The sequence below is a fragment of the Rhineura floridana genome, chromosome 3 (genome assembly GCF_030035675.1).
Source record: "Rhineura floridana isolate rRhiFlo1 chromosome 3, rRhiFlo1.hap2, whole genome shotgun sequence".
NCBI lineage: Eukaryota > Metazoa > Chordata > Lepidosauria > Squamata > Rhineuridae > Rhineura > Rhineura floridana.
Genome location: NC_084482.1, coordinates 40,709,689 through 40,728,874, shown reverse-complemented (window position 1 = coordinate 40,728,874; position 19,186 = coordinate 40,709,689). Strand labels below are relative to the sequence as shown.

The following is a 19,186-nucleotide window of genomic DNA, read 5'->3' as shown; positions in this document are numbered from 1 at the left end:
TCCCTTTTGAAGGGGAAGATATGAATTTCCTATTTGTTCAATCCATAAACTGGGTTAGTTTCATATTACATTGAACAAGTGAGATTATGCCTTCTATCGGGTCAACTAGACTTTAACACACTGGATGTGTTGCATGGACATTTGAGCATTCCTTTCCACATGTCTAAAATTGGACTTTATTGTGATTTTTTGCAAACCAGCTTTGGACCAGCTAGGAAATAAACCTTCCAAGCTTCAGATAAAGAAGGATGTTGTAACTGTCTTAACACAAAGAAGAATCAAGTGAGAAACACTAGTCAGAAATAAGTTTGGGAACGCTAATAATCTCTACATGTTTATTCTGCATCTTAGCGATATGATAAAAATGTTTTTAAAGTTGTTTTGTTTTAATGTATTTTAAGGTCTGTTTTTATGATGTTTTAAAGTGTTTTTAGTGCTTTTGTTTGCCGCCCTGGGCTCCTGCTGGGAGGAAGGGCAGGATATAAATCAAATAAATAAATAAATACATTTCTGCAAAAATCGGTAGATTTCAGAGGAGAAAAGAAAGACCTGGCTGTTAATTTCAGCAAGAAATGCCTGTGGTTGCAGAATGTAACAAATTAGAATGCATCAAAGCATGCAACCTTTTTTTCAACACTCTCTGAATCCTCCCCCACAAGTCCAACTTCTGCCTGACCTAATGCTTCATTCATACAATCTAGCACCATTTGCTTTCCCAACAATCCCAGTTTCCAGCCATTCACTCACTATGAGAGGAAGTGCTCTTGAACTACCTTCTCCCCTCCTAGTGAGTCAAGAATCACAGTAACACAAATCTCTCAAAACTAAAAATCTCATATAGATTTCCGAGCAGGGAGCTGCCTAGGGTTAGGGCCAAAACTACAGAGCAGGGGAAAATACTGGGCTGAAAGTCTAGATAATCCTAGACTGCTATACCAAACCTGTCTCTTTTTCAGGGCCTCATCCAGAAGGAACCCTGGGCAGATTATTGACAGACTCAATAACCCTCACGCAGACCTTCTTGGAGGACATCAAGCTGAAGAGATAACAATTCTGTTAGACACGTGGAAGTTGGTCTGTGCCTTGACCTCAAGACAGTGCAACACATTTTGGGTGTAAACTGCTAGAATCAGAAAACCAGGTACTCACCACTAAGGGAGCGGCTTGGGGAGGAGTGTTGACTATTTGGTGTGCTCACAGTGGGGCCCACAATCGTGGATGTGAACTCCTTTTCCAAAGAGGAATCTCCACTACCTTCAGGGGGCAAAAGGAAGCAAACAGCACAAGTAAGATTGGATGCTCTTTTGCAAGAATTCATCTCCAGAAATATTTCCCGTGACCAGGACAGAAAACTGGAAGAAGGGAAAGGAGACTCTCCTGATGTACTGAAGTAAGGTCTAGACTTTGCAGCCTACAAAATTTGAAAGAAAGCAAATATCCACTGGTGCTCTGAGTGAGTGACAGTATAGCAAGAAGAATCCAAACATATTCAAACAGTTCATATAAGTGCCCTGCAGTCATGTTCTTACACCATTATAATTTGTGATGGATCAAAGGATTATCTGGGTCTATTTCCCATTTCTGATAAGTCAGCATCTGACCAGCATTTCAAAAGAGAGATACCAGATACTAATAAAACCAGTTTCATTATGTACATATAGCAGCCATCTCATGTTTATAAGATTGAATTCATAAATATTTTCAGAATGGTGGCATTGGTTTAACATGTATAACATGTATTACCAAAATAACCTGGAGTCTCTAAGCTACCTAAACACTTGTAACAAATACACACAGCAGCACTTGGGGTTCCTCAAAGAAATACAATTATCTCATTACATACAGGAGAAAAGGATTCTCATTTAAAATTTGATTCGCCATAAATAAGAGCCAGGGCAGACATGATTTTGTTGTGGGATGCTTTGCTTTGTGCAAATAGTGTGCAATATGAATGCAGAAATGTGCTGTACAGAAAAGAGTTTACCAGCATGAGTTCTCATGAAGGAACTGATAAGATCACTTTTTTAAAAAAAATTGTGACTGTCAAATCTAGGCTCAAGATGACAACACTATGGCAGTGAACTAGTTTCAAATATATTCTTCACGTATAGATTCTTCCGTTGAATTGCTGTGGCCTCTGACAGGAAAAAAGCACATACCAGAAGTACTTGCATGGTTGGTTCTCTTATCTATTTATGGGGAAGAATATGAAGCAGTTACATATAAAGATCTTATTAACTGCTTATTAGTGGTAGCGTACATGGAAATTATGAAGCATTGAGAATCCCCCAAATCTTAGTTTACAAGACTGGTTTTTAAGGGTCTGGCAACTTGCTCTTTGAGAGATGCTAATCCAACTAAGACTGCAATCCAATACATGCCTACTCAAAGAAGTAAGCCCCACTGGGTTCACTGGGACTTACTCCCAGGTAAGCGTGTATTGGATTGCAGCCTAAATTATCCAGATGTGCAGTTAAGCCAGATTTAGTTTTCTTATATTACTAAGAACCCATTCTCCCAATGCCCATTCTTGGCTCATTTATCATTTTGGGAAGACTGTGCACTGTATTCAACACTAATCATACTCAGAGTAGGCCCACTGAAATTAATGGACATAAATAACTTAGGTCCATTAATTTCAATGGGTCTACTCTGAGCAGAACTTTGTTGGATACAACCCTTCCTTACTTAATGTCCATACCATTGTCTGAGTTGCTCATCACAATGTCTTATTAGCCTGACATATTTCTTAATCTGTATTAGAACTATTATCCTGATTTTTTAAATTTTAATTATATATTGTATTAATTCTGAAAAATTTGTACTTGTTTAGTGACTCCTTATAGTCCCTCCACAGCCATATTGCGAGCTGAATTTTCAGATATTTATCACAAACGTGTTTGCTCTTATAAGCTTACAGTGCACTTTAAACACTTGTATCAAATGTGTGTACTGCAACTCCAGCGTTACCCATCGAATGCCATTTTGTGTTGAAGCCAAATTGTGTTTATATACATCAAAAACTATTCTTTGTGGGTACAAGTCTTAAATTGGGCTGCTAGTCCTCTAATCATAACAGATACTAATGCCTTCTTCCTGTAGTCTTAATGATGGTTAGCCAGATGTGAACCACCAGTAAGAGGATTCAAACATCTCATGGCCACAGGCTCTCTTCCATTCAGGGAATGTGCATCTAATTTCTCTAACAGTGCAATCTTATGCATGTTTACTCAGAAGCAAGTTTTACTGCTTAGGGTTGCAGCCTAAGATTTGTACATTCCTTGAGCTTGTCAGGCTTAACATGTATTAAGGAACGTTAGCAAGGTTTTGGACTTCTTAGCTTTTGCCTCCACTTCTTTCATGTGTCCTCCATCACACAAGAGTTCTCTCAGGCCACTCAACTAAAGGGTATCCCTAACTGAGTCGATACCTTAGTTGCTGCAACATTTCGGCTCTCCAGTGAAACTTCATCTCAAGAATGACTCTTACCATACCCATGCAAGTGAACTATGATCAATCTACATCTGTTACAATTCTGCTCCTCAATCAGGACATTAATCCTTCAAGAGCAACAGGCAACAGAGCAACCTTAGTGGTCTCTGACCAGAGGGAGTTAAAAGGTGCAATGCTCTCCATCCTATCCTCCCCCATGTCAAGGCTGGCAAGCCTTTCAGTATTAGCCCTCTAGTATGCTTATTGTGAAGATCATGGGATTTGGTAGCTTTTCCAATTCTTGCAACACTGTGGTGTGAAAAGCTGCACCTGCCAAAGTTTCTTAATCTACAAGGCTTTAAGGACAAACACTTAAAATCCAGTGTTTTACTAAGCATTCACCACCAACAGCAAGCTAGGCACTGTTTGTTCTAGGTGGGCAATCTGGAACTTCCTGAGCACTTTGCATGGCGAAGACACTATGTTGACCTTAACTAAATGTTCTTTTAATTAATTCTATACAAGTTGACAAGATGACAGCTTCTTCCATCAGCCAACCACATGCTGGAGAGCGGCTGCAATGCAAGTATTGATAAGTTAGTGTAGATAAGCAATCGGAGCATAAGATGGAGATGGCATTAACAGAGTGTCAGTCCACGCAGGATGAGTATGGAGATGGAGGAGAGGAAGAACCAAACGGCTTGAGTATGGTAGCCATGCCCTCTTTTTGGAGGCACAGAGGGCAATGGACTTTAAAAAATATATATTTTTTTACTTTTTTACTTGTTTTTTCTATTATTATTACTACTATTAGTATTTTAATTCTGGCTTTTGGTCGCTATGATTAGACTGTCTTTGAGCCTTTAATCTGCTTTGTTGAATAGTAAATGATTCCATGGCTTTCTTTTTATCTGGATTGTGTTCTGGGATTTGTATGATATGTTGTTGTTTTTTAATGTAAACTGCTTTGAGGTCACTTGTGACAAAAAGCAATATAAAAAGCAGTATTATTAACAACTACAACCTTAAAGCATCTCATACGAAGTAAACTTAAAGGAATTAGGTGTGCTTAATTATGTGTGTCTTTACACAATGTAAGATGGGGCATGATCACCTTTAGAAGTTGTTAAGATGAAGCTCAAGGGCAAGGAGATGAGGAAGGCATGGCTCTCTATCAGAAAAAGATAAGGGACAAACTTCTCTTTTGGATACAATATTCCCAGCTTGTAATAGCAGCCTACATCAGGGTTTCCTAATTTTGGATATAATGGGGGAACTCCAGTTTAAACAAACCAGGATAACTGTACCAAAGCTGACACAAAATGGGAGGAGGGGTGACAGAGGAGCACACATGTCTAATGCTTGTTCCCATCCTGCTAAACTAGGAGTGGGGACCTCCACCCTATGGGCCTAATTAGGCCCAGCATGGGTCCCAATTTGGCCGAAACCATGCCAATCTACTCCACACTTCACATCATATGGGGCAGATAAGGACAGGGCTCCAAAGGAACAATCTTCAAAGGAACAATTAGGAACTTAAAGTGAGCTCCTGATCATTCCTTTGCAAGCAGAGCTTGCTGATTGGTGCTGTCAGTTATTGGTGCTTATTGATTTGCAGTTGGTGCTGTTATTGATTTGCAGGTGCAGTTTGCAGCTGATTGGCGGTTAAAGCAAGCCCTTTGAAGGCATGTTCTCCAGCATCAATAACCTGATGGGTGCCAATAATGCACCTTTAAAGGAGCCCCTATGAAGTCCCCCAACGTCCTAATAACGTCAGGTGATTGACAGGTGGGTGTTCTTGCCAATCTATCAAGATTGGCCTGCGGGGTGGTAGTGAAGAAAGGATCCCACCTGCCAACCAGATCCAGTTTCCCATCCTTGTGCTAAACCATAGTTTAGGAAGCCAAGATCTTTGCAACTAAACCAGTAGAAAGATGCAGGAAAGCAAAGCAGATACCATGGAATGCTAATTGAACACAGTTTGGTAAACCGAATTTATCATTCTTTCTCACTGAAGGTTTTTGAAGAGACTGGAAATAATGCCTTGGGCTTAATTCTCATTGAAATAGGAAAAATATGTCCTGGCTGTACCATTTCAGAATGCAGATCAGGGTTCACATGCATTAAAATCCCTGCACACAGGAAACAAGCATTACAGTAGTGAAGAATATATATATATTTTATTCAATTTATATCCCACCCTTCCTCCCACTAGGAGCCTTGGGCAGCAAACAAAGGCAGTAAAAACCCTCTAAAACATCATAAAAACAGACTTGAAAATATATTACAACAAAACATCCTTAAAATCATATTAAAACAAAACATCTTTAAAAACTTCTTTTGAAAAAAACTTTAAAAACATCTTTTTTAAAAGAAGCTTTAAAAACATATTAAAATGCAATTCCAACACAGACGTAAACTGGGATAAGGTCTCTACTTAAAAGTCTAGTTGAAAGAGGGAGGTCTGCAGTAGGCCCCCAAAAGATAACAGAGATGGTGCCTGACTAATATTTAAGGGGAGGGAATTCCAAAGGGTAGGTGCCACTACACTAAAGGTCTGTTTCCTATGTTGTGTTGAACGGACCTCCTGATAAGATGGTATCTGCAGAAGGCCCTCACCTGCAGAGTGTAGTGATCAACTGAGTATAAAAAGGTAAAATAGTCTTTTAGGTATCCTAGTCACAACCAGAAACTTGAACTTAGCCTGGTAGCTAATAGGTAGCCAGTGCAATTCTTTCAGCAGGGGGGTGACATGTTGGTGATACCCTGCCCCAGTGAGCAGTCTCACTGCTGCATTTTGCACCAGCTGCAGCTTCTGGACCAACCTCAAGGGTAGCCCCACATAATCCAGCCTGGAGGTTGCCAGTGCATGGACAACAATGGTCAGGCTATCACAGTCCAGAAAAGGCCGCAGCTGTCTTACCAGCCAAAGATGATAAAAGGCACTCCTAGCCACTGAGGACACCTGGGCCTATTAGCAAAAAAGATGGATCCAGGAGCACCTCCAGACTACAGACCTGCTCTTTCAGAGGCAGTACGATCCCATCCAAAGCAGGCAACTGACCAATAAACTCAGGAACCACCAACCCACAGCGCCTCCAACTTGCTAGGATTCAGACTCAGTTTATTAGCCCTCATCCAGCCACCACCAACTCCAGGCAGTGGTCCAGGGCTTGCACAGCCTCTCCCAATTCAGATGTTACCAGGAAACAGAGCTGGGTATTGTCAGTGTACTGCTGATACCTTACCCCAAATCTGCTGATGACAATTCCCAGCAGCTTCATATAGATGTTAAACAGCAAGGGGGACAAGATTTGCTTTGTTTACTATCTAGGCCAGTAGTTCTTAACCTTTTCCACTGCCACCATCCCTTGGATTTACAAAATATGCTCTTGCACTCCCTGAAAAACTACCGTTCATTTTTTATTTTATTTTTATTTTATTTTAATGTGTGTTTTAGCCTAACTTAGCTAAGATAAATGACAGTTTCCCAAAATCTTTAGTTGTATAGTTAATTTCTTGCACCCTTAGAAAAAGTGTCTCGCAGATCTAGACAGATGAACAGTTCTGAACAACTTAAAAGGTTAATACAGTATAAAGGTACTACCATAATGTTGGATCTTGGCATTTTTCTTATGGGCGAACATGGCTACCGTTGCTTCTTATTTATTCAGACAGGGACTGGGGCAACTTTCCTGCTATTTCTTGGTAGTGCATTTAGAGTAGGAAGATCTGTACAAGTAGAACAACTGTGATGCAAACACTGCAAGAGTGCCAACCCTCTGCACACCTTTTCTATGATGCACTCCCCCCCTTCCCCAGTTCCTGTTTGGTGCTCCCATTGTTTGGAAGCACTCATCTACTTAGAATGTAAGTGCTAAAAGGCAGAAGCAGATCTGGAGACAGTCTCACCAGTAAGGCATTAGCAGAGAGACGGGTGATTTTCTTCATGCAATTATATCCCCCCAAAAGTTGTTCTCTCCCAGGTGTGACAGAGGTTGAAGCCTTCTGGATCCTGAACACAATCAGTTTCACCCTTTCCTTTAACCCCACCATTCCTCAGATGGTGAAACAGGAGAGTCAGAGGCATACTAAACCTATGCAAGTGCACAGAAGCAGCCACATACTTCTAATTGTGGTTATTAATTTTTTAATTAGAAGTTAGTGATAACATGGTTAAGCAAATAGCCACCAGCAGCCAACAGTTGATACCAGAGCAAATTAAGCATCAATGACCTGGACCAAGGATTTGTTCCGCTCCTTGACAGCACATAGTGAATTAGGGTCCTAGCCTCTTCTAGGCTTTTACCAAGTAGTCAGTAGAGGGGAGGGGAGAAGGAAAAGGGAGTCTTTAACATAGATTTGTCAGCTGGCTTTCTAATAAATATTGCTCTCATCTTGCCCTTTTTGTGCTCATCCATAACCAATAGCATGCAGTTGCATTTCCAATTCCCAACAGCCACTGTCCCCCTTCCACAGATGAGGGATTCTACAGATTAATTTACTTGCATCTAAAGTGAGCAATTTCCTCCACTGGTCTGCGTGGCATCAGAAACACCCCACCCACCGCCAAATGGTGCCAAGTGTAAACAAAAACAGAAACAGCACGGAGTTATTTCAGACCACCACTCCTCCCCATTTAACTTACATTATTCTACCTTGCTGAAGATACCCTGAAGTGTTATCACAGCCAACTCCTTGGAAACAGCACTGGAATACAGACTGTGAGTGTGTGTGGCTGCATCTCGGCAGTAGGGTGAACTCAGCCACTCACCTTCCAGGAAGAAGAGATTCCTGGAAGTGAGAGAAACGGCCGTCATTTTACAGTTAAGCAGCACGGTTAGAGCAGGAATCTATATGGCTGCAGTGTCCCCTTTTACTGAGATTCAGGCTTGCTCCCCAATGCGTTACGCCTTCTCCCTGAAAATAGAGCCACCAGCTACAGGGTGACATCTCTTTAGTGATGTTTTTAAAAAAACACTGACCTGGCTAGACAGAGCAAGAAAGTCCTTGTAAAAACACCACAGTTGTTGCCTAACCCCCATCACTTTGGCAACAGAAATGAATGCTGCACAGTTGCTCTGGAAATATAAGAGCTCCCGTCAAAGAGCCTTTAACACTCCAGAAACTGACAGCAGAACCTGCCTAACTACAATGAAACACTACACTGGCATTTAATAGGGAAAAAAATCTATTGGGGGTTCCTTGACACAATTAATTCATTATGTCGCAATAAAGTAGCCATGTGTCTTTGGCTAATCAGCTTTCCCTTGGCCAAACGGCAAACAGGTCAAAACAATAGGTATATGATCAGCACAAATTAAAGGTTTAATCTGAACATCCTCTACTTGTGTAAATTGAGGAAACAAAAAATAAATCTATTGAATATGTGGAGTATGGAACAGAGTAAAAAAAGTCTTGCTCTTTTGAATAGCAATTTCTTGAGGAGATAAAGTAAATAATTTCTTACTCAAGCTTAATAAAATGCAATCTTGGGAAATTGTCCTGTTTTTCCTGGATCCATCATGAAAAGTCTATTATTCTATTGCAATCCCCACCCAATAGATTTTCCCATTCAGTCTGTTCTCTAAGAGTTTAACTGCTTCCTGGATACATGCTTTTTGTTTTTGATTAGGAGTGTAAATAGAAATTTCTGCTATCTTCTGATTAATATTATGCCCTTTACCTGTTGTTCTTCAATCATGTTTATTTAAACAAAAAATCAGGAAGTGTATGTTACAAGAGGTTTAGTTGATTTCTGCAGAGTTAATTTCCATAATAAAAATAATAGTTCCAAAGAAAAAAGTAAATGTCTACATTTCGGATGATGCATTTGTGTCCTAGCAGGCATTATCTTTGAAGCATTCATTCCCTCCTATGTGTGTGAGAGAAGAGGCAAATGCCTCTAAGGAGGCACCTACCACCACCCATGGCTTTTAATCAGGAATAATGCTAAAGATCTGCTGCTCAATTTGACTAATTGAGGCACCTTTTAAAATAGCTAAGGTTTTAAATCAATCAATTTAACTGATGAACCAATGTAAAGTTGCAGCCTGAAATACTTCAGACCAAGTACAGGCCTTTGCTTGAGAAAGGGCATTCCTGAGCTCAGTATTGCAAATAAACAAAACAAATCAAAATTCCTAGGAGCCAGAACCTAGACGTTCTCATGTCAGTGTTGCAGAAAGCCAACACATAAAAAAAGAATTCTAGGTGATGCCAAGCATCTTATTTTTCAAATCTAGATGGTAAGACCCTGGGATTTTTCCAATCCTGTCTGTACTATGCATTTACCACATGTTGGCGCTGATTTCACAGTTCAACGTGTTTCTTACCTGCCAAGTCTACACTGCAACATACATCCTCCCTGCCTCCTATCATTTACAGAAACAAGAATTACTATGGCCTAAGCATTCTGCTGCCATTACCCCAGGCCAACGAGAGCAGACTGCTGTGCTTCCACATCTCTGTCCTACTGAAAAAAAATCTGCTTTAATGGAAATCCTGTGAACCAAACTTCAACGCTATTGTCCACTCTACTAGCTCAAGAGGGGCTACTGCTAATATTCAGCTGCAATCATGGGCGCTGTGACAGTTATTTAAATAAAAGAGGAAGCAGGCATAATTGCAATTCTTGCCTTAGAATTCTATTTCTTTTCCTTGTTTGGCACACATGTACAATAATATTTTCCATGATGAGAATATACAAGAACAGGAGGAATACACAATTATACAAATCTTGCTCAAGTTGAGGTGGGGGTGGGGAGAAAAGAGGATAAATGAAAGTGGGAACCATATCCAGCTCTGTTGACCTAGAAAAAGCCAACAACATTTGAAAATAAATGAAGCTCACTGGGTGACCATAGGCCAGTCACTGTTTCTCAGCTTAACCTACCTCACAGGGTTGCTGTCAGGGGGAAATGGAGAGGAAGAGAGCCAAGTATACCACTTAGAGCTCCTTGGAGGAAAAGTCATATATAAATGTAATAAATAAATAAAACAGGATGGGACCATGTCTCTAAAAAGGCAATGAGCAGATTCCATGGGTGATAGTCATGCTCCGAGTAAACCTACTGAAAGTCAATGGACTTATGCTACCATTGGGTCTACTCTTTAGTATGACTTGTTTGGATATCACCTCATGATCTGCGCAAACCTGAGAATATTCCTAGTTTTGTTAGCCAATCCAAAATGAAATGGGAGCAGGGGCCCATAGCATCTGACTGGTCTCGGTAGCTAGCCCAAATATGTGGTTGCCACCTATCCTCCCAACTCTCCCACCTCAGGGGAGGGGCAGAGCCTCATTCCTTATGTCATGCTGAACTTTAGGAACACTATGCAAGCAATGAGGCTTCTTCCTCCTTTCAGAGTGCCTGTCTGTTGCCAGATTAAAAGATCACTCTTGCTGCTAGAAACCCGACGAGCACATTTGTGAACCCATGAATGGGGAAAAGTCTTTTCCATATTTTACACATCAGTCTGAAGGGGTTTTGTTGAATAAAATCCCTAAACTTGATTGTTTACATTGCAAAAGTTAGGGCCATACCTGTGCATCTTCTGGTTCTAAAGGCTAGCTCAGCATCTGAAGAGGAGTGACCATGAATATTTCTCCTTCAACAAGCAAATCAACTAACATATCTATTGCCTTTCTTACACAGCTCTGCTCACATTGTCAGCAACCTATTCCCAATCCACATGTCACTTTAACATCATAGATGTAATAGAAAGAAACAGATAAGGCTGAAAATGCTTCAGATTGTATAACTACTGGTCCACAATTAGAAAACAAATCTCACAAGGGGGCCACCTTCCATATAAAGAACTGTTTGACCACCATAAGGGACCACACTGAGAACAGTTGCCTCTTTACGTTATCAACATCTATTGGTGCATAGTATTTCACTCATGGCTAGATGACAATCCTTAAACTCCAATGTTGCATACACAATCTCTCTTCACAAATGCCCATGCAAATGCAGGTGAACATCTACTAAACTTAAGCCAGTGGAGTTTTTTTTACTTCTCAGTTTTATTGTTATAGGATGTTCCCACACCCCTCTAGGTTTAAAATAATCAGTGACTAAACATGGATTTCTCCAAAACAATTAGTATTTCACATCCTTTTCTCATAATCGGATCCTCGCCGGGTCTCTTTACAAGTTCTGTCCCCTCAGGGGGTATTATAAATTTGGCCTTCACTGGTTTGGATGATTTACTAGCTTTAAAGAATGAAAGGTAAACCAGCATTTTGCAAAACAGCCACATGCAATTATGCATTTAATTCAGCACACAGTTAGCCACAGCCTACTATGATCTGCAGCCAACAAGTCACTGATTTCTCAGACTTCTAACCTTGATATATTTGAACAGAGATATTTATTTCATCAGCCTCATAAAGTCCACTTCACCTGACAGTGCCTGGCTTTTAAGAGATATAACAAATATACAGTCTTTAAACTCTCCCAAAGACTGATCCAAACAATGTCTGTTCCATGTAGTTATCTTAATAAGTTTATATTGTTCCTTCAAATATTGCATATTCTAGCCATCATGTCACATCCTGGCTACCATCAGATCAATCTGCTCTTTGTACCTTTGATAACTGTTGGTCCCCTTTCAGCTTCATCAATACATTTTGTTCAGGACAAAATATGAACTTATGTACCTGGCTATGAGTTACAGGATGGTTTTCACTGGGTGGGTGCACATCCCTAGTAATCACTGTTCTTCCCAACAACTTAGATGGGCTTTCAATACAAAGAAGCCAACTCATTATTCCAATAGTCCATTCTAAATTGCACTCAATAAATATATTTATTTACACCAATGCATTTATGTGCAGGTAGCCTTTATTATCTCTCACTCATAATTACTCCACAGCTATGTTTTTTCTGGTCCAGTGAGGATTCTATGCGATTCCCCCAAAGAGAAAAAGCCAACAAAATAAGAGCATACACTTTGATTTATCTCTCCTTCAAATCCAGTGCCTCATTTTATATCAGTGCCTGGCACAATCCACCCCTTTTAGTGTTTTTTTTAAAAGTTTACCCACACTATTTAAATCCTATAGCAGAGCTATACAAATAGGATCAAATATATTTTCCACCTCTCCTACATTCCTATCTTAGGTTGAAATCCTATGCACACTTACTGAAAATTGGATTTCCTTCAAAGTAAACATGTGTGGATCAGGCTGTTAGACAAGTGTTCTGCCTGCTCATACCACAATCTCTCTTCTCTGAAAAATGCCTTTAAATTACTACAGTTTGCACTTAATATTAATTTCAACACTGTCAATTAATGCACTTCAGATACAGCACTCTTGAGCGGCAATTGCTTTTAAAGCTTCAAACTTAATCTGAGTCCTACATTTTTTCTTGGAGAGTGTGTGTGATCAGGGGCAAGATAAAATTCAGCCAGGCAGATATTTTAAATAAAACAGAAGCACCCAACTATGCTTGCAGATTCAGTGGAAGAAGCTTTTCCACTTATCTTACCCAACTGTAAAGTTCCCATCATATTAAACAGAATATTTTGGCAATCAATAGCCAAACTCTTTCTGGGCTTATATTTAACATGTCAGCTTAAGCTCACTACAGAAAAATATTGCCTATGGTCAAGCTAACTTACACAAGCAGACAGAATTTCAGGTATGCCAATGACAGGGAGACCTGTAAAACTGCTTGTGCTTACTAACAACTACTTGTATCAGACAAACAACCAAACAGCAGTTTTTCCTTCAGCCTGATGCATAAAATATTGTTCTAACTTTTCAGTAAAGAGAATATCCTCAGTCTGCTAGGCACACAGAAGTATCCATAGTTTTCAAAAAGCAATTCTGTCAGATTAACAGAAACTAATTTAAATACAATGAATTAGAGTCCTAACTATATTGCAAATCTGAGGTATATTTAAAGAGCAAAAATACATGCCAAATTTGCCAGCTGGCCAAAAATACAGTATGTTTGTCAGTCCAGTGATTGATTAGGACCCCATTCCCAGGTTTGCTGAATTTGGAGGGCTGCTCCAAGCAAACTGCAGCCAGGGAGAAGGCTGAATGCCACAAGATCAATGGGCAATGACCTGGCAGGGCATGGCCTCCTGTCTCAAGTTGCCCTTTGGAGCACTGCTCTGAGCTGAACATAGGTAAGGAAGGCAGAGGCCATGAATCACCAGATCACTGCTCACTGCCCAGAGCAGAGGCTGGCTGGTACACTTTCTTAAGCGATCACTCCAACACCAGCCAGTACATGGAGCAACCACCACTGACCAGAGGTTGAAAAGGTAGGGAGATGGTTATTTCCCCATATTTCCACCCCTCAGATCTTGAAGCAAGCAGCAGGTGGAGAAAGTAGCTCCCCAAGAGTGCAACTCTAAAATACGACAGGCAATGCCAAGGAGCTGCTAGGAGGAAGTCATGTTGCTCCTCAAAACCTTATGCACGCTGAATGGTCCAGTATACAAGTGCCTGCACAGGAAGTTCATTGTGACCAAAATACAGAATTCCTATTCTGTCTTTTGCCATATGTAATGCTTAGTACTGAAGACAAAACAGCAGATTAAAATATAAAATTCAAGATTTGTGAAAGGCAAAATAAGAACATACCAGATATGTAAGAGCGCCCATTGCAGTCCTCTATATCCATCTTTAAGACACTCTGCTAAAAAAATGAGAAAGGTATATCAGAAAAGCAGACATAAACGAAAGTAGGAGCCTTTTTGCTAGATTCCGCCCCTCCCTGTTGCACATCCTAAAGTATCAAAATTAATTAAACTACTTTGGCTGTATTAAACATATTTTCAGGACTGAAGCCACAATGAGGAACATCTGTTTTGCATGCAGAAGGTCCCAGGAATCTCTAGGAAGTTTCAAGAAAGCCACTCTGCCTGAAACCCTGGATAGCCACTGCCAGTTCTGTAGACAATACTGACTTAGATTGACCGATAGCCTGACTCAGTGTAAGGCAGCTTCCTATATCAATACAATTGTGGACCACTACCATATAACTATTTTGAATGACATTTTTAAAAATCAAATTTATCTCTAGAGTTATACTAAAAAAGAAGAAAACCTCCAGGTGCAATATCTATCAAATAAAAATGTAAGCATCACACTAAAATTCACAGCACCACAGACAGGTGGCACTGCAAACTGTAGCATCAACACTTCCCCCCCACCTGCACGCCACTTGCACTGTCTGCCATTGCCCGCCTCCACAAGCAAGCAAAGCAGCAGTGGCAGCCTGGTTTGGGGGGATAGCTGGTTGAAGCACAGCCCAGTGCAGGGTGGTGGTGGCATGGGGCAGCAGCAACCTGGGCAGGTGAGTGGGAGGCTGGTGTGTGGTTTAGCTGTGCTGTGCGGTGGCACCATTTGTCTGGGGCAGCGGTGGAGCAACAAGTGAGACAGGCGGGTTGGTGAGGGGAGTGGGGTTACCTGGGTGGTGGTGGGGGAGTTGGGGTGAGAGGTTGGCAAGCGGAGCAAGCAGGGGGACTGAGCTCCCCAGTAGAAGCACATGTTTGATAATTATCAGATGGTGGAAGTTCCATGGAGTGGAAGTCCTGGTTGTGATTTGGCAACATGGAAAGAGAAAACATACTTTTGAAACATATACACCCATTTTACTGAAAGTAAAAAGCTGGGCATCTGTGTTGTCTAGTAACTTTCATATAGTTGGGTCAATGCAATAAATTTCAGATTTTTCTATCGTGTCTGTATTCAGCTCCCTTTATATAAGGAGGGAGGCTATCAAATGATGTTAGGTCACAAAGCAGAAGCTAAATACCACTTCAAAAGGTTTCAAGGAAGGAGTAGCTGTCAATCTGACATCTGATGAGGGAAGACCAGATTCAGATTTCAATGGACTAAAACACAAGTGGCCACAGGCCACTGCTAATTTTGTATCCTTCAGTGGCAAGGTACAGTAACTACTGTCCAATGCAATTCATTTTCAATAAAACTGACTCTCTGCTGTCATCTACTCTTTTGAGTTTAGTCTTAACTAAAAATGGATGCTGTCATATAGAAGGTAGAGCAAGCAGGTAATTCTGAGCTCCAAATACAAAAATACAGCTTTTATCAATGGAAAGGGATCATTCTTTGGAAAATGAGACTGAGAACCAACACATTGCATTACTCAGCAGCCTAGAAATAGGCATTTTCAAAGATCACACTAGAACAGTATATATCGTGCTACTTAGCACCCCATGGAGTTAATGAACATTTTATGAACATTTTACACGTTCAAATGCTTCCCCCCCCATTACACTTGATGTTTAAAAAACAAAAACGAGTGCAAATAACCACGAGTTTAACCATTTTGAGTTCAGGTTGTAATTGATTGCCAGTAAGCTCAGAAATGAGAACTCACCGGGGAAAAACAATTAAGAGCAACAGTTTCCTGGGATAAATTAGATCCTTAAACCAAAATATAGATGCAGTTTGCAGTACAGAAAGGAAACAAAGAATTAATATAAAGAGAGGCAAGAATGCAAGTTCCCTGGAAGAAAAGTCAAGGAACGTACTTACATCTGAAAAGGCTAAAGAGAACGCTGATGGAAGTTAGAAAGCAGAAGAGAATGGTCTTCAATTGGAGACAGATTTAGATTAATACTGGGAAGAAAAATTCTAAGCATAAAAAGTATATAGGTTACCAAGGGGAGTTGTATCCCCCTCCCCAACAGCAAATGGTTTAGGTCAATGGTTCTCTGACTTTGTCAAAGCAAGCCTTCCTTATTTTAGAGGAGGTGGGAGGAGGTGTTTATGGTAAACCAAGGTCTCAGGTCTGGGAAGAGGCATATTAAAAAAAGAAGCGAGAGAGAGCGAGAGGTATAGAAACACAAGGATTAACAGCATACTGTAAAATTATTAAGGGAAGTACATATTAAAGTAAAAAGCTCAAACATTATTAGAAAGTATAAGGACACACCATCAATCTCTACCTCAATCAACGCAGAGACCAAGGACAGCATCAAACCACCACTTATTACATGGTGACTGCTTTCAAAACTCCCCACTTTTCCACCCATGCCCCTAAGAGCAGCTCTACCGGATCAGACAAAAGGCCTATCTAGTCCATACCCCATTTCCACAGTGGCCAATCAGATGCTCATGGGAAGCTCACAACAAGAAACAAGTGCGATAGCCCCCATCTGCTGCTGTTCTCCACCAACTATTCTGAACACGGAATACAGCAATTATTACTAGAGGGCATTGACAGACTAATTCATGGGGAATAGGCCTAATGCCTATTTAAAATCACCATAGTAAGCAGCCCTCACCACATCTTGTGATAGGAAAATACCATACACTGTGTGAAGTACTTTATCTTGTCTCCCACATTTCTGGTTGTCCGTAGCACTTGGTCAAGAAGATGGCCAACAGTACACTACTGTGACCATATAGAGAGCCATGCAGGACGTTTTAAAGTAGCCACTATATGAGAAGTGGAAACACTGGCCTGTAACCCTGAGGTGGCCCACAGCAACTCGGGCCTCTCGGTCCCCTCCTGCCCATCAGCTGTTCAGCAGAGATAAGGGCTTCGATGACATGCAAAGTGCACAACTGGAGCTCCCTCCTCTACGAGAAGATAAAAGCAGAAGAAAAATGCAGGAGCGGCTGGTGTGGTAGGGCAGTGCCACAGAGACATCCTTCAGACACCAGTGTCACTGACAGTTACCTGGACAATGTGGGGTTAGGGCAGGACAGCAATGAGGTCAAGACTGTGCAGGGGTCAGTTCCGCTGGCCCCAGACTCGCCTTCACCTTGCTCCAACTCCACACTGTCCAGGTTTAGTGGTAGTAATGCTGCTATCAGGAGCGGAACTCTGTAGCATTGCTCTTCCACTTCTGGAAAAATGCTCAGCAGAGAGTTAGTCTTGTGTTCCTTACAAACATGCCAAAAGTGTCAATGCATTTTGCAACCACATGTGCACAATTTTCAGGATGCAATTGAATTTTCCAGTTTCAGACTCTGAATAGCTGTAAGGCAGAGCTTGCATTTCAGCTGTGCATTGACCTTATTTGCATTTTTCTGCTGGGGTGACAGAATCCCAGTAAACCCAGGTTTGGTTGGAGTTTTTGCATTTTGCACTGTCAGGACAGATAAAGGGTGTTGGACAGATTTTTAAACAAAACACAATTTTGTAAGAAAAAATCTATGGAGAAAGTAGAAGGGGAAACCTTAGTAGAGATATTAGGAATTAATATATCCCTGTTTTCATGGAAAATAGCTTTGGCTTTGGGTGGCTCTGGTCCTGCCCACTACTGGAATGTGGCCTCTTGACAGCTTTCCACCAGGGAAATGCAGTTCCATCAGCACAAGGATTTTTCCTTGTGCAACAGAACATCTCCACCCCCCATGGACCCCCTAAATCTGTTCTGGGGTTCCTCCAAACCTCTGGAGCAGATTTAAGGATGGTGCAGGGCACGTACAGGAGAAAGTGGGGGAAGACCCTTCGCACAAGTAAAAATTGTTGCACATGTAATTATTTAGTTGAGTAGCATCCACTGTATTTCATTGTATTACAATTTGAATTCTACAGAATTCTTAAATTCAAATTGTAATACAATAAAATACAAGAAATAAAGCAATACAAATACAATTAAAACCAATACAAATATTTCATGTGATGGATGTGCTGTCACCTGCCTTCAACCACAAATCCAGAGACACGCTGCAGAGCACCTGAATGAAGCTTGCAGGCCACTGGGGTCCACAGAGCAGAGTCTAGGAACCCCTGACAGAACATAAAATGGAAGGCAGATCAGATGATTTCTTTTTTGAGGTCTTTATGTTCACATACTTTTGTACTAGAACTCCATAGTACAATACATTATGGAAACATTTTAGCTTCTGGGGGACAGAGAAATTCACACTGTTTTGCGATTCAAGCCTAGAATATAGGGAAGTTTCCAGATTTCAGGTTCCACAAGAGAGAAACAGAGCCAGTGTCTAGAATCCCCTCTAGGCTCCAAGAATCAAGAATATTAGCACACTAAAAGTAGCGCACAGTGGTTTCAGAAGCCCTTGAAGTTCCTTTTACTTTTGAAAAAAGGGCTTTTTCCCCCCAAGTGACAAAATTTAGGGAACAGAATCTTGAGAAGTAGTCCAGTTATTTTAAACACCCCCTCCACAACCTTTACATGATGGTGTTTACATGCGTCCTTTGCAAAAGTTAGAAAGATCAGCAATTTTGGTGGAAAGCAATAACTGAAAAGCTTCAATTAGAAATTTGGCTGGACCTTTGCATACCTCCTTGTTGCTCTGGACTGTCTCCACATCTCAGGAATGAGAAAATCTTATCAGGTGAATGCAGACCTTTTTCCTCAGTCAGTGCTACAGTGACTCCCTACAATATATCCCTTACAGCAATGCTGGACAGACTTCAGGCATGCAGGATCTATATTGTTTTTTACTAGAACCCTAAGTTCCACCAACTGGAGCCAGGTGCAAAAGACATGTACTTAGAATCTACCAGAAAATCCCAATCAACCTTCTGGCCACAATTTAAGTCCTGCTAAGAAAGAGAACTGAATGAGACAGAACATAATGTCATGAGTCAAGGTATTGCCCCAGCACTTCCAAACATCCAGGCTGTTGTACCAGTACAGCAACTCACAGCAACTCACAACAACCCTGAACTGTATTTTTTTTTAAGTGAGGAATGCTATAAAAAAACACATAATAGAAGTCGACATGCTATGTGGGCAGAAAGGTTGCATGGCAACACTACAGACAATCTTATACATCAACAAA

General features: G+C 40.9%; 1 protein-coding gene across 10 annotated transcripts in view; it reads right to left on the bottom strand.

The window, feature by feature from the left end:
- Positions 1-19,186, bottom strand: part of IKZF4 (IKAROS family zinc finger 4) — a 78,172-nt gene that overhangs the window by 37,715 nt on the left and 21,271 nt on the right. For 2 of the 10 annotated variants that reach the window (XM_061615489.1, XM_061615487.1), the window contains exons 2-3: positions 14,039-14,093; positions 1,150-1,254 (exon numbers count right to left, since the gene is read on the bottom strand). In XM_061615489.1, the coding sequence (XP_061471473.1) occupies positions 1,150-1,254; positions 14,039-14,078 (145 nt within the window). In that variant the 5' untranslated portion in view covers positions 14,079-14,093. Of the gene's footprint in view, positions 1-1,149; positions 1,255-8,080; positions 8,227-14,038; positions 14,094-14,866; positions 14,992-16,738; positions 16,825-19,186 lie in introns of those variants that run through there. The other 8 variants (XM_061615486.1, XM_061615495.1, XM_061615490.1 and 5 more) reach the window with 8 other exon arrangements.